This window comes from Myiozetetes cayanensis, unplaced genomic scaffold (assembly GCF_022539395.1).
Source record: "Myiozetetes cayanensis isolate MyiCay16 unplaced genomic scaffold, myiCay2020 scf15, whole genome shotgun sequence".
In the NCBI taxonomy this organism is placed as follows: Eukaryota; Metazoa; Chordata; class Aves; order Passeriformes; family Tyrannidae; genus Myiozetetes; species Myiozetetes cayanensis.
In genome coordinates, this window is record NW_026087159.1 from 10093151 (window position 1) to 10106773 (window position 13623).

The window sequence follows — 13623 nt, forward strand, 5'->3', positions numbered from 1 at the left end:
GAGACTGTCTTCAGAATTCACAAACACTGGCTTTCATGGAGCATCCCAGGTTTATTTCATAACAGAACATCAGAGAAGGTTCATCCCATTGACAGTTCACGTTGAATAGCAATTATGAAATGTCACAAGCAGTTACTCTGTATAGGTGTTCTTGGCCTTCTGCCTTTCTACTAGTCTGTGTGTTGGGCTGTGCCTGTCACTGTTACTGGGGCAGTTCTGCCTTCCACTTACTTTAGAAATGAAAGCTTTATCCAACTCTGGCAGCTCTGCACAGCCTTCCCTGGAATCCTGTCAGTCCCAGCACATGGCTCTGCTCAGGGCACGGTTCTTGAACGGGACAAAGCTTCAGTGGTGCATCTTCACCTGACATTGCTCTTTTATCTCTTCCTGTGGTAGCTTCTTGCTGTAATAACCATTTGTGGATTAAAAACCACCACCACAGTATCAGACAGGACTTCTGTACCTGTTCTATCTCTAAGTACCTGTAGTAGCTCCTGTTCCAGTGCCAGTGAGCTGTTGGTCAGTGTTCCACACAGAGAGCCTGAGATTAATCTTGAGTCCAAAATAACTGTCTCTAGAGTTGTGTGGCACCTGAAAGGTGCTGCTGAGAAACACGAGGTGTCTCATTTTCCAAATACAGTGAAGGGGAGTTGCTGATACCTGAAAGGCTGAATGGGATCCACAGAGAGAGAAATCCCTTCTTGCTTAGCTATGGCAAGAGAACTTTAGGTCACACTAGGGGGATTTATTACTGAGTCGCTGAAGGGGTGGAGGCCTTGGATTCTGGCACTGCCTGTCCTGAGTCTTGTTGTCTTGGCCTGTCAGGACAGTCTGTTGTTAATGTCATATCTTATAAAAAGCAGCCTAAAATAAGTTTGGCATTGCTTAGTCTTTACAATGCAAGAGTAAGAGCTTTTATGAATCTTCTTTTTTAGGCCAATGTGATGCTTGAATATGATATTGATGAAGCTCAGGCTCTGTTAGAGAAGAATTTGTCAACAGCCACGAAAAACCTCGATCTTCTAGAGGAAGACCTGGATTTTCTCAGAGATCAGTTCACCACTACAGAAGTCAGTATCCTTTTTGTTCCTTGATGGGGAAGGAGGTGTATGTCAAAGCCAACAGGTAACAACCAATTTCCTGATGTGTTTTTATCCTAGACTGGCTGTCCTTAAAATTCTGTAGCACCTGTGAACTTAATCTGTTCTAGCAGTGCAATGGAATGTTGTGTTTGCAGGGCTGAGCTGAGGGTTGGTGTGTTGGGAGGTAGCAAAGCTGGTGTTTGTGTCCCTGTGAAACCTCCTGTGGTGGTTGCAACCCAGACTGAGTGAGGGTTAAGTTAGAAATGTTTCTCTTTTCTGATTGCATGAGCTGTTTCCTTAATTCCACACCCTCAGATATGGCTAGAGTTTATAATTGGGATGTAAAGAGAAGAAACAAGCAGGACCCTTCCAAAAACAAAGCATAGTTTTGCCAATTTTAAATGTGGTATCAATTTCCAAATATTTTTTATTTAAACACCCCCAAACTTCATTCGGGACTGAGTTACTTTCAGCATTTCAGTAAATGGTAAAATATATAAAAACTAATGGTGAGCACCATTTTATTTATTTGTAAACTCAAAATTTGGTTTCATGCATGCTTCATGAAAAGAATTATTTGAAAAGGCACCACACAGTCCAGCAAAGGACATAGTATTTTGATCAGACCAGTCTGTCATAAATAAATTTCTACCTGAAAGCCTGTCTGAAAAGCTGAGGGGCATGTGTGAAATGGAGCCTGACATTTTAGTGGGTTGAGGCTTTGCAGGGTTTTCATCTCTGTGTACAGCTGATGGAGTTAACTTTGCCTTGGGCTGGGAAGACGTGCAGCTGTGACATTCTGGGAAGCAGAACCAATAGAGCGGAGTCTTGGATTTTGTTTCACTGAGGTGATGGGCAGCATCAGTCTGCAAAGCATTCCTGGATATCCTTTGGATAAACTTGTTTGTAGTAATTATGGGTTAGCTAACTGCCTGTTACTGAGCCCTCAGCACTTTGCACACAGCAGTTTGTGATTTGTCCTCAGCAGTGGTAAATGGAGTGAGCAGCACAAGCCACGTCGAGCCCGCAGGAGCTCTCACCCCCTTCCTCCTCAGACACGAGCACACGTTGCTTACTTTGGCAAACGCGTTGAACAAGGACACCCCGACACCGAGAGCCTGTGAGAGCCCCCATTTCCAACCCCTTAGCCCAGGTGTCCAGTTCCAATGTCAGAGCACTCTCATCCTCCCAGGTGGAAGTCTGTGTGAGATCGGGGTGCCCGACTGGAACGTGACCTCTGGTGTCACTGTTGGAGTATTTTCCTGGTCCTTCCGAAGCCTTGCGAGATTGTTGCCTTTTACCTCTGCAGTTTCTTTCTAAAACAAAATGCTCAGTGGTGATGTCAGTGGCTAATATTCACATTCTGTGACTGAGAGTACAGGTTTCACTGCAAAATAAATGCAAATGTTAACTGTTCGATCTTCATGTAAGAAACAATATACCTGTAAATTTTTTGTACTTTTATTTCATGATATTAAAATAGTAAAACTAAACAGTTGTGGCAAACAGCTGTTTTTGTGCATCTTTCTTTGTGTGAGAGTCATGAATCTGATGCGTGATCTTTTATAATGTTTCCCTCCCTTAATTGGGGAAAGGGGAGGGAGGGGAAAAATTCCGTGTAAGCAGCAGACGTGAAAAGTGTGGCTGCTGGATCCTGGTGTGAATGAAAGGGGGACTGTGAGTCAGCACATCTGAACTGGTGACTGACAGCAAGTGATTTACCAGCACTCTTCCTGTCAAAGAGCTGCAGGGAAGGGCCCAGAGCAGGTAAACCCTTAGCACTGTCACCAGCAAGTACCTGGGCTGTGCTGCTCTGTACCTTCCCCCAGGGCGATGCCCTTTGTTTCAGTGTCTGTGGCTGCAGCAGAGCAATGTGGAGCTCTGATGGATTCTCCAACAGGCATCTGCTATGGCAGGCAGGATGTGGGGCTGGTCAGGCTGCTGCTTTCTCTTCCCTATTTTTTTTTTTTTTTTGAGCATCAGCAATGATGGAAAGGCAGCTGCAAACACGTCCTGATTTCTCTTACAATTTTCAGTTTGGATTAATGAGATCCCAACAGGCTGAAGCGTGTTCCCCGCCTCGGGCTGGTCCTAAGGCAGCAATTGCCTGCCTTTGTTGTGCACAACAAAATGACCAGTTAAGCATTTTTGCACAGCAAAAGCAGCAGTGAGCAAAATCAGCTGTGCCACTGCCAGGGACCTACTGCTGCGTGTAGGGGGGGACTGGGTGACAGCCTTGGAGCTGAAATTGCTCCTGTGTTCAAAGGTGTCTGGCTGCAGGGGGATGGGAGATGGCTGTGGCCATCACAGCTCAGGGTTTGGGGGTTTTGTGTTTGATGTGAAGTAGAAGACCAGCCTTTCTCCAGCTCTGCTCTGGCCTGTGCTGTTGAGTCTTTGCTGCTCTGCGTAGGAGCAGCAGGTCAGCTGGCAGGAGCTGTTGTAGCCTCCTGTAGGGCCAGGGCTGGTTCAGCTGCAGGGAGCAGGGGCTGTCTGGGGATTGTTTCAGCATAGCTGGGCTCTCTTTTCTCAGCGAGGCAGAGGGCTGGCTCTGCAGAGCCAAGCAGGGCCTGCAGAGAAGGGTGAACAGCAGCTGTGAGGCACTGCCTGGGTATGGAGGTGCTGAGCGGGACAGGGAGCAGCAGCTCACTCAGAGAGAAGGGCCAGGAGGGGGGGGAAGGAAAAAAAAAACCCCACCAAAGTTTCTTTACAAGTTTTAAATTTCACATTATCACGTAGTAACCATTTTGCTAAATACAAGCATGTTTTCAGTCACAGACAGACAGCTAAATACAGCGTTATTTTCACATTTCGTTACAGTGCATAACAAAGCGAGGACAGTGGATAGTACGCTTTTATTCTGGAGGTTCTGAGCAAGTTCAGTCTAACATGCAGATTGTTTTTAACGTGTGGCAGAGACCACAGAAAAGTTAGCTTTTTCTTTTTTTTTTTCTCTTTTTGTCCTAGAGTATAAGAGCTCCTGACCTTTATCCTGTGAAAGGTATCACCTTCTGATTTCTCGAAGTCCCTCTAAGTCAAAGCATTAAAACCAGTTGTTAGAAAAGAATTCGTAGCATATCCTATAAGTTCTTCATCTTAGAAAAAACATTCCAAATTTTGTACAGATGAATCTACATTTCCTATATTTTAATAAGCTGTCTAGAAAATGCAAGGAATTAGAAAAAGATGTAGATAATGATTTCTCTATCATTTAATATAACAATTTATTACCTCTAAGTAGTTAAGACTGTGTACATTTTCTTCTGTACTGTTCCTCTTTAGAATTGTGACACTTCTGTTTTTAAATTGAAGGTTTACTCTGAAGGCCTGAATGCACTTTACTGGCTTAGGCTTTCTGGAATTTCTCCCTGGGAGCAGTAAAGGGGAACGTCCAAAACCCATTAAATAAAATATTGGCTGTCTCATGAAGAGTGATCTGTCCCCTCTGGCCAGGTTCTCACACAGGGAATTAGAGAATTTTACTATTGCTAAAATGTCATTTGATCCAACTCCTGACTGATCCAGCTCCTTCCTGCCTCTCATGTCACACACCAGCTCTGCCCCTGGGGCTGCTGCAACCCTTGGCCAGGCACCCCAAAACACACCTCGTGACCAGCTGGCTCCTGAAAAGCCCAAGTGGCTGCTTGGTGGGCTTTCCATGAAGAAAATGACCCTTTGGGAGGTGTCTGTCCTTTCCCTTGAGAAAATGCAACTGACTGACCTGGTCTGAGCAAACCCCACGCTCTGCCCGGGTGTCAGCCAAGCTCCTGCAGCGCTCCCTGCATCCGTCCTCTCCAGCTCTGCTCACCTACAAACAGATTTTCTAATGGTTTTTTTTAATTTTTTTTGGTTAATCTTAAGGGAACTCAACTCGACCACAAGTGACTGTGCCTGGCATTCAGTGGGCTTTAGCACGACGTGTTTGATATGTTCACAGCCTGTTCAAGCAGTGACAAGCTCACTGAAAAGCACCAGGCCACTCCTGCCCCCTCCCCTCCTTGCATTTGCTCCCTGTGCCCTCCCAGAAGGTGCAGCGTTGCTGCTCCCCTGCAGAGCCCAGGAACTGAAACCGTTCCTCGAACACTGAAAATAAAAGTGTTCAGGGTTTGGGTTGTTGGGTTGGGTTTGGGCTTCTTCAGCTTCAATACAGAAACCAGAGGTTTTTTTCTCAAGACGGACCCGCCCATGTGCTGCTGCAAACTGTGAGAACAGGTTCAAAGGCAGAAACGGTCTGAACTCAACAGCAATCAAGACCCACACTTCTATAGATGGGCTAAATTAAAAAGCTGGAACAAGTATTTTGTTCTTCTCTACTCAGAGGCCTAAAATCAAACACTAGATGCTTCCTGTGGTTTTTACCTAACCCCCTCCTCTTGGCCACTGCAGTTTGGTGTATAAAGCTTGCAAACACGAGTAAAAAAGTCACTACAGTTTTGTTTGTTTGCTCAATAGGCTGAACTTTCCCTAGTTTGCTACAGGAGCACAGTCACCCTGCTGCACTTCAAAAGCTTGAGTTAAAACTTGGCTGAAACAAAGCTTCTAAGTGGTGAATGGCATTCCCAGAAAACATCCGCCTTCATCCAGCTTTTGTAATGCGGCTGCCATCCCAGGATGGCCAACCTGAGATAGATCCTCTTTTGTCAAACTAAAACACGGAGGAAAACAAATTTTACTCTTGAGCATGTTTGTGGCTTTCTTTTCCACCTGCTCAGACACTCCTGCTGTGTGCTCTGCCTTCCCAGTGCCAGTTCTCTTCCACAGAGGCCAAGAAAGAAAATGACACTTCAACAACAGAAAGTGCAGATGCAAGCTGTTGCTTTCCACGCTATTTAAGTTCCTTAAAAGCAAATCTCACCTTTTAGAATGTCTGATGCACCTGAGTTAAGCTCTTCAAGTTTTTTATTTTGTTGGGTTTGTTTTCTTTCCTCCCTTCTTCCCATTCCTCCCTGTGACCTGGTCAGCACAGAGCTGTCAGCGAGACAGAAACATTGGTGTGTCCCACCCCAGGCTACAATGCCCTGGCCTTAAGATACAACACCTGAGGACATGGTTCTCTCTTTATGCTCTTGATCACTTAATTCTACTGGAAAGCCCTGAATCTGGGGTACTTTCAAGGTACTCACCTAGGCAGTAAATGCGTAAAAAAATGCACTGAATAATCACTACAGCAGCAGGAGTTGCCACTTAGATTCCTGGTTCAGCACAGCAAGAAAAGCACTACTGAGGAGGAGGATAATTTAAATTTTAATAACCAATCACATAACTACAGTTTTCCTGTATTAAATCCCACAGAATATTCTTTGCTATCGAACTAGGTTCAAGAACATAAGAAAGGAAACTCAGATGTGTGCATACCATGTCAGTAAACTTTGCCTGTGGAACTGACCTTATGAGGAAATGGTATCTGCCTTTACACCTTCCTGGTGGTAATGAACAGCTGACACAAACAAAGATGTCCTCTTGCCTTCTCTCCTTCTGCCTATTTGTCATACTACCAAAGTATCCATCCTGTTGCTTCAACACCCAACAGGGAGCTACGGATTTACTAAAAAGAGGACATTTACAGTACCCTGGCATGTGCCAGCCCATTCAGCTCTCTGTATACTCTCTCCTGTCTTGTGCAGCCCCTCATTTCTGCCTCCTGTCTCCTTACAACATCTACATGCACCCTCACTCACTCTGCTTCAGGTTTATAGCCCCCAGTTCTGAAAGGTTATTTGGAACAGAACATTTCTTTCCGGGCTCTGTTCTGGTGTCCAAAACAATGTGGGAGGCTGTTCCCAACGGGAGCGTTGCTCTCCCCTCTGTCACACTGAGTTCGCTTAGTAAAGTACGTTTGGTTAGTAGAGTTCATCACCACTCGCCTCACTAGAGGAGCTCAGCACAAGCACCGCCTATCTGACTTCACCACTTCTTCTGAAGAGTGCACTACGTTTGGGACAAACCCGCTCTTTACCCCTTCCCATCCCTCCTGGATTGAAATGTCCCCCCTTTTAACCAGCTCGTATATGTCCCGAGTCAGGTCAGTGAAGGCCTTCTCCACGTTAATGGCATCCCGAGCGGAGGTCTCAATGTACTTCATACCATAAGCAGCTGCCAGTTTCTCCGCCTCGTGCCGGGTCACTTGCCGCTGCGTGTCAAGGTCACACTTGTGACCCACCAAAACAAAGACAATCTGGTAGGGCTGGACGTGCACCTTGGTCTCCTCCAGCCACTCGTGGACGTTCTGGAAGGACCTGCGGTTTGTAATGTCAAAGAGGAGGAGTCCTCCCACCGAGTTCCTGTAGTAGGCTCTGGTGATGGACCTGCAAAGGAAGAAGCCACAGCAAAGCGTTCAGTTACCACTATCTGAACATCTGTCCTTCAAGAAAGCAGCATCACCACCACCCTGTCTACCCTGCAGATCACCAGGCAGAGAATGCCATTCAGGCAATGCCTTAGCACTTCTAGCTTGTGCTCTGTAGAGCTTGTCATTCAAAGAGACAATTTATCTTGGCTCTGAGATTTCACCCTTGGGTAACTGTCCCACTGATTTATCACAGCTCAGTTCAAAATCCCCACCACTTTTGGTCTCTTTCCTCTCACAGATCTCTGTATGGCCTTGGCTGTTGGGTTGAAGAGTCCCATCCACTGCCATGTAAGTTCTCTGAATACCTCATCTAACCCACTGGTTTAGAAGCACCGAGACAAATTAAAGGATTCAACTGAAACCAAACACCCGCTGTCTGACAGATACATGAAAGCAAGAAGTCAGAGATTTGGAAGGCAGACCATGGGGTTGTAGCTCCCCTCCACGCTCCCAGGGCCGTAGCACAGGGACATCCACCCATCCTTACATTTTCTCACACTACACCACTGGTCAAAGCTACAATGCAGTGACAGGACACTGTTATTGTTATTGGCACTGACAGGAGCAGCCCATCTGACCCCCCAAAAAACAGCAAAATGATACAACAGCTTCCAGTAGAACCTGCACCACCACTGGTCGTGTTCCTGGCAAATACTGACAACATTAAAAGTCACCAGAAAGACCTGGGAACTGTGGGTTGAGAAATGGAGCCCATCTCCCACAGCTCCTCCAAGCAGGGCCAGCCCAACACAGCCAGGAGCAGGGAATCAGCGAGCACAGGGATGAGGGAGCAAAGCCATGGCCACGAGCCTGAGCAGAGCTACAGTTCAACGACTACTACACGTGGGAAAACCAAGAAACTGAAAAACGGTGGAGTTTCTGCAAAGTCATGGATTCGATCTAAATCCAGAAGCAGTGATCGATTTCAGTCCCTTGGAGGAATTCACACTCAGGCCTGAACTTTCCTTGCTGGAGAAATGTAGGCACTGCTGCATTTCTACCTTGCGACAAGTCCTTTTTTTGGTCATGCAAGAGTGTTGTTACCAGTTACTTGGTCCTGTAGTGTGTGCATCTGCCAAAGTCGCCCCAAGAAAGGATGAACTGGAGTTTTCCAGAATTGTTTTATCAACAGACATGCAGTAATGGGTGAAAATTCACAGGCAAAACTGAAGTAAGCCAGAAGCAGGGGAAAAACCATAGTTGGCTGCATTTGGATAATCTGTCCTCTCCAATTGTCTGGCTGAGGGACAACAGTCACTCTGCACATTTGGCACTGAGGGAATTAGATCTGCCTTTTGCTATCTAGCCAGCTGCAAACAGATATTGGCACTTTGAATTCACCCCCACACTGTCACAGGCATTTCTGCTTCTCCCTTGTGTTCCACGCCATCAGCCCTGGCTCCTCTGCCAGCATCAACAATGCCTCAGGTACTTCTGAAAGACATGACAGGATCTAAGCTGAATGCTGCTTCGAGGTAAAACTAGGTGAAGGTCTCAGTGCCTTTTCTTAAAACATTTCCCACAGTTTTCCTTACTGAAGCAAAGTATATTGCCTGCTTGCTGCACATCCCACCCCAATTCCCTTCCAAGACTTCTGTCTTTCCTCCTCCTGCCATGCTCACACGCTGGTGCAGATCAGTACAGGGATTTGCACCTATTTTGGTAAATATTAACATAAAGGCACTGTCTCTGTCTGGGAACTCTCCCCTCTTTTGTACCCATGGTGGGGACTCGTACCCAGGTCTGTTTGTTGGAGTACTTCCCTCTCTAGCCAAGGGAGAGCTGCTGGCTGGAAGGAAACAGCTCTTCTGTAGGTGGTGGGACACAGCTCCAGGGAGCGAGAGCTGCACATGCTTTTGGTTTTGCTAGCATTACACAACATCACGTTTCAGGCACGGAAATCACAGTATCTGAGCAACCAGAGATGGGCAAACCCTGCTAAATCCAGGAAGAATTGGACCCTGCTCTTCTACAGCTCCAAGGAAGCCTCAGTGCTGCCCCAGGCAGCATGTTTTGGGGCTGGTCTGGCAAAATAGACTGGCACATGCTTAACTGCAGCTTAAGCCTTGACTGCATGGAAATTGCTTCTAATTTATGGAGAGTGAAAGAGCTCACAACAGGGGGTCAGGAAGAGCAGAAATGTAGCACAGCTGCCTCTCAGGAATGCCAAGGTGTCTTCAAAATAACTACAGTGGTTTTGTCCTCGTGGGGCAGCTGTTAAACTATGCAAAACAGGCTAGAAGTGCTCAAATCAGAGAACTCTGTGAAAAAGTGGAGCTCATTCTTATGGATTCCCTTCTCAAGAAATTCCCTGTGGGAAAGTTTAAGGGTTCTGGAGAGCACCTGCTCCATGGTGCTTCTTGCTTATAACCACAAGTCCAAGGGGCTTTGGCTTATTCCAATAACAGCTAAATCTTGTCTTTGGCCAAGAAACATACTTTGCAGGAGGAGACCAAGAGCTGTTGTCCTCATGGGACAATTTACCACAGGGCTAATGGTGATTTGAGAGGGATAAACACAAACCAGACTTTTTGCCTGAGTTTTTTTCATATTTCAGAGTGCACCATAAAGGCACCTGTGTTTGCTCATTTCCCTCCAGCTTTTCACACCGGGAATCTCAGCCTGCACTTTGGCAAGGGCGTTTCAAAGTTGCACTATGGGTTTTTTATAAGCCATTGACCATTCCTGCCCCTTGCACTCTTCCTGCCTTTGCTCGCTGCTGCCCATCGCAGCAGTGCAGCTGCCCTTGTGCTGAAGGTCGCCTGCTCATCATGCTGACAACCCGAGTGCCAGGCCGGGTCAGCCCCCAGCACCGAGGGTAAGCAGCCCCCAAGGGCCCCCAACTTCCTAATGTGTAAAAGAAAGGAAATCGAAGCCATCCGACAGCTCTCACTCTTCACAGCAAAGGCAGAAACAGGCAACAGCACCCAGGTGTGTTTCCTACAGACCTCAGCACAAGATCCAAAGCTGGAAGCTGATGCAACTGCAAGCTAAAGCACCTCCTCTCTCGGCAGAATAAAGCACCAGCTCCTCGCCCTCAAGGCTGCAAGGTAGCAGAGGAAAAACCTGTCAGTGGGTAAGGACCAGCTACTGCACATCCTGGGCCAGGTGCCAGCGCCACAGATGCGAGGGAAGGTGGTGAGAGGGGTGGGGGTAGAGGAGGTTTCATCTACTGAATGAAACCAAAACATTCCTCAGGCGAGTCATTACAGAGCACAGAAGTAGAAGCTCTGAGAAGCTGCACAGGGATGTGGAGCACAGAAAGTGCTCCCGAAGGGAGCAGGATGAAAGAGCGGATGATGGTTAAAGACGCATGAAAAATATAAGCCAACAGGAGGCCAGAAGCTGCGGGTGCACTCACAGCCCTCCCAAATGAGCACTGTCTGAGCAGCATGTGTCACACGGCACCAGCCCCTCTTTAGCTAGAGCCGAGCCTGCTCCAACCATGGCTGCTGTTTTTATCCCACAGTTCTATGGGAAACTTGGCACGGTCCCACATGCTGCCTTTATTTTTCCTCATCGAGATTTCATTACTGTTGCTTAACCTCCCAAATTGTAGCGCTCGGCGTGGCACTCTCTAGAAAGCACCTGTCATCCCTGCACAGCCACAGCCAAGGGTTTGTCCCGACCTTTCTCTGTCCTACGGAGAGCCGAGCTCTGCTGTCGCTGCAGAGCATCAAACCACATATTCCACTGCGTTTAGCGAGCATCAGCTTAAGTGTTCGGCTGGGAAACATCCTGGTCACTGCCTCCGCACCGGCGGGGAGCAGGCGCCTTCCCTGCCGGCTGCATCCGCCGATGCGCGGACACCTCCCGGCTGGAAACGCGGCCCCAGCGCTGCCCTGGGCCTCGTCCCCCTCCCCAGCGACATCCACACCTGCGCATCCCGCACACCTGCGCATCCCGCACACCTGCGCATCCCGCACGCGGCCATTTGGAGTGGACACGGATCCAAAACGGGGGACAGGGGGGCACAAAAGGTGCCAATTTGACTCTTCTTTGTCTCGTTCCCAAACGCCTCTCCCAGCTGCGCTACCCCCTCCCCTCATCCCCCCAAACCAGGCCCGGCCCGCAGCCCCCGGCCCCGCGGGTCTTACCGGAACCGCTCCTGCCCGGCCGTGTCCCAGATCTGCAGCTTGATCCTCTTGCCAGGCTCGATCTCCACCAGCCTGGAGAAGAAATCCACGCCCACGGTGGGGTCGGAGATCTGGGCGAAGCGCCCCTCGGTGAAGCGGCGGATGAGGCAGGACTTGCCCACGGTGGAGTCGCCGATGACGATCAGGCGGAACTGGTACAGCCAGATCGCCTCCATCCTGCAGCCGCCGGCCCCTCAGCGCCCGCCCGCCGCCGCGCCGCCCATGCCCGGCCCGCGGGCCCGGGGGCGGCCGCGGCCGCGCCGCTCAGGCGGGGCCCATGGCGGGCGGCGCTGGCCCGGCCCGGCTCCCGCGGCCCCGTCACCACCGGCGCATCCCCCCGAGCCCGGGCTCCGCCGCCCTCAGCGCTGCGAGCACCGCGGGGCCCTCCCGGCAGCGGCGCTGGGGCCCGGCCGAGGGTCGCTCCCCCGGCTGCCGCGGAGCCCGCACTCGCCCTGCCGCCCGCCGCCGGTGCCGGGGTGGGGGGTGAGGGATGCGGGGTGAGGGATGCGGGGCGCGCTGCGATGCAATGGCGGCCGCGATGTTACCGCACTGCCGGGAGGAGCCGCCACCCTCGGAACGCGGCGGTGCGGGAGCCGCGCGGGGGCGGGGCGGGGCGGGACCGTGCGGGGCGGCGGGGCGGCCGGGGACCGGCAGGAAGGGATGCCCGCTGGCCGGGGGACCGGGAGGGAAGGGATGCCCGCTGGCCGGGGGACCGGCAGGGAAGGGATGCCCGGTGGCTGCGGGGGACCGGCAGGGAAGGGATGCCCGCTGGCTGCGGGGGACCGGGAGGGAAGGGATGCCCGCTGGCGGGGGACCGGGAGGGAAGGGATGCCCGGTGGCTGCGGGGGACGCGGGCCCGAGGGAATCTTTGCTGAGCCCAGGGCCAGGGGAGCTGCGAGCTGGCGGAGCCCTAAGCGAATGGGCGCAGGCCAAGGCTCACCTTCCTCAACGCTTCCCCAAGGGAAAGGATGCGCAACACCTTTCTGTGTTTTAAAACCGAGATTTCGTTTCTGGAGAGTTTCAGGCTTCCTCCTCCTTCGTTCCCATTGACATTTACCGGAGGAGCCCAAGTGCTCCTGGAACTTCTGGAGAGCCTCTGCACCGCCCCAGGGCCACCTGCACTGGGCAAGCCTGATCTGGAAAGGGACAGTGGTAAAAGGAAGGTGTCTTACTCACAAAACCCAGCATATCCACATGCACACACATACGTTTGTGTCTGTATATATATATATATATTTATCTATAGTGTGTACATATGATGTGCGTACAGCCTCAAAAATTAATGATTACAGCCATTAAATACCCAGCAACTTAAATACCACAAACCTTAAGCCCATTTTCCCTCGCTTTGCTCAAGCGGGATCTTGGCTCCACAGAGTGAAGCACAGCGTTCAGGAACCCAAGTGGCAGGGAATGTCCCACAGTGTTCCCACAGATACCTTGGACTGGAAGCCCCAGTTTTGACCAGGCTGTCCCACACGGGCAGTGTCACACATTGCCATGGCAGCACACGGCCACTCTCACCTGGGACACGTGGGACACGGCTGAGTTTGAGTGCCTACTTGTTCAGCACTTGCCAGAGAACAGTTTTGATCTCTGGAAGGGAAAATGAACATGTATATCATTAAAAATAGTGACTAAAATGTGTGTATTCAGACAAGCATAAAAAAAGGAGGAATATATTTTTAAAGTTTATGAATGCGTTGGTGTTTTCTTTAAATAAAGATGGTTTCATTAAGAGCTCCTGCTGCATGACCACTGTCAAAATAAACATATCCACAGTAGCTATTATATTCAGTAGATCCTCAGAAAAAGATTATTTATATAGGTACAAGATAGTTAGCCACCTTGCAAATTGGACTAGGACATTAGACAGACCATTTCCAGTCTTGAGGAATAAATGGCAAGGAACTTTTTCAATATCCTTTGAAATATAATCTATTTATTAAAAAATAATAACCCCAAAAGATCCTATTTTAATGTACCTCGGGACAGGAAAGAAAACGGATGAAGCAATCTGCACAGCAACAGCAACAGTGCAACAGAAAAATATTAAACC

General features: G+C 49.5%; 2 protein-coding genes across 3 annotated transcripts in view; one reads left to right on the forward strand and one right to left on the reverse strand.

Moving 5' to 3' along the window:
* The window catches only part of VBP1 (VHL binding protein 1), a 39512-nt gene extending 36906 nt beyond the window's left edge, over positions 1–2606 (forward strand). For both annotated transcript variants that reach the window (XM_050310605.1, XM_050310603.1), the window contains 2 exons: positions 936–1074; positions 1398–2606. In XM_050310605.1, coding sequence (XP_050166562.1) covers positions 936–1074; positions 1398–1468 — 210 coding nt within the window. In that variant the 3' untranslated portion in view covers positions 1469–2606. The remainder of the gene's footprint in view (positions 1–935; positions 1075–1397) is intronic.
* Positions 2607–3781: 1175 nt separating this feature from the next.
* On the reverse strand, positions 3782–11799 carry RAB39B (RAB39B, member RAS oncogene family). Its single transcript, XM_050310612.1, has 2 exons — positions 11526–11799; positions 3782–7384 (listed from the first exon to the last, which is right to left on the reverse strand). The coding sequence occupies exons 1-2, from the start codon at positions 11738–11740 to the stop codon at positions 6958–6960; spliced, it is 642 nt and encodes a 213-aa protein (XP_050166569.1). The 5' UTR covers positions 11741–11799; the 3' UTR covers positions 3782–6957.
* Between the last annotated feature and the right edge of the window lie 1824 nt (positions 11800–13623).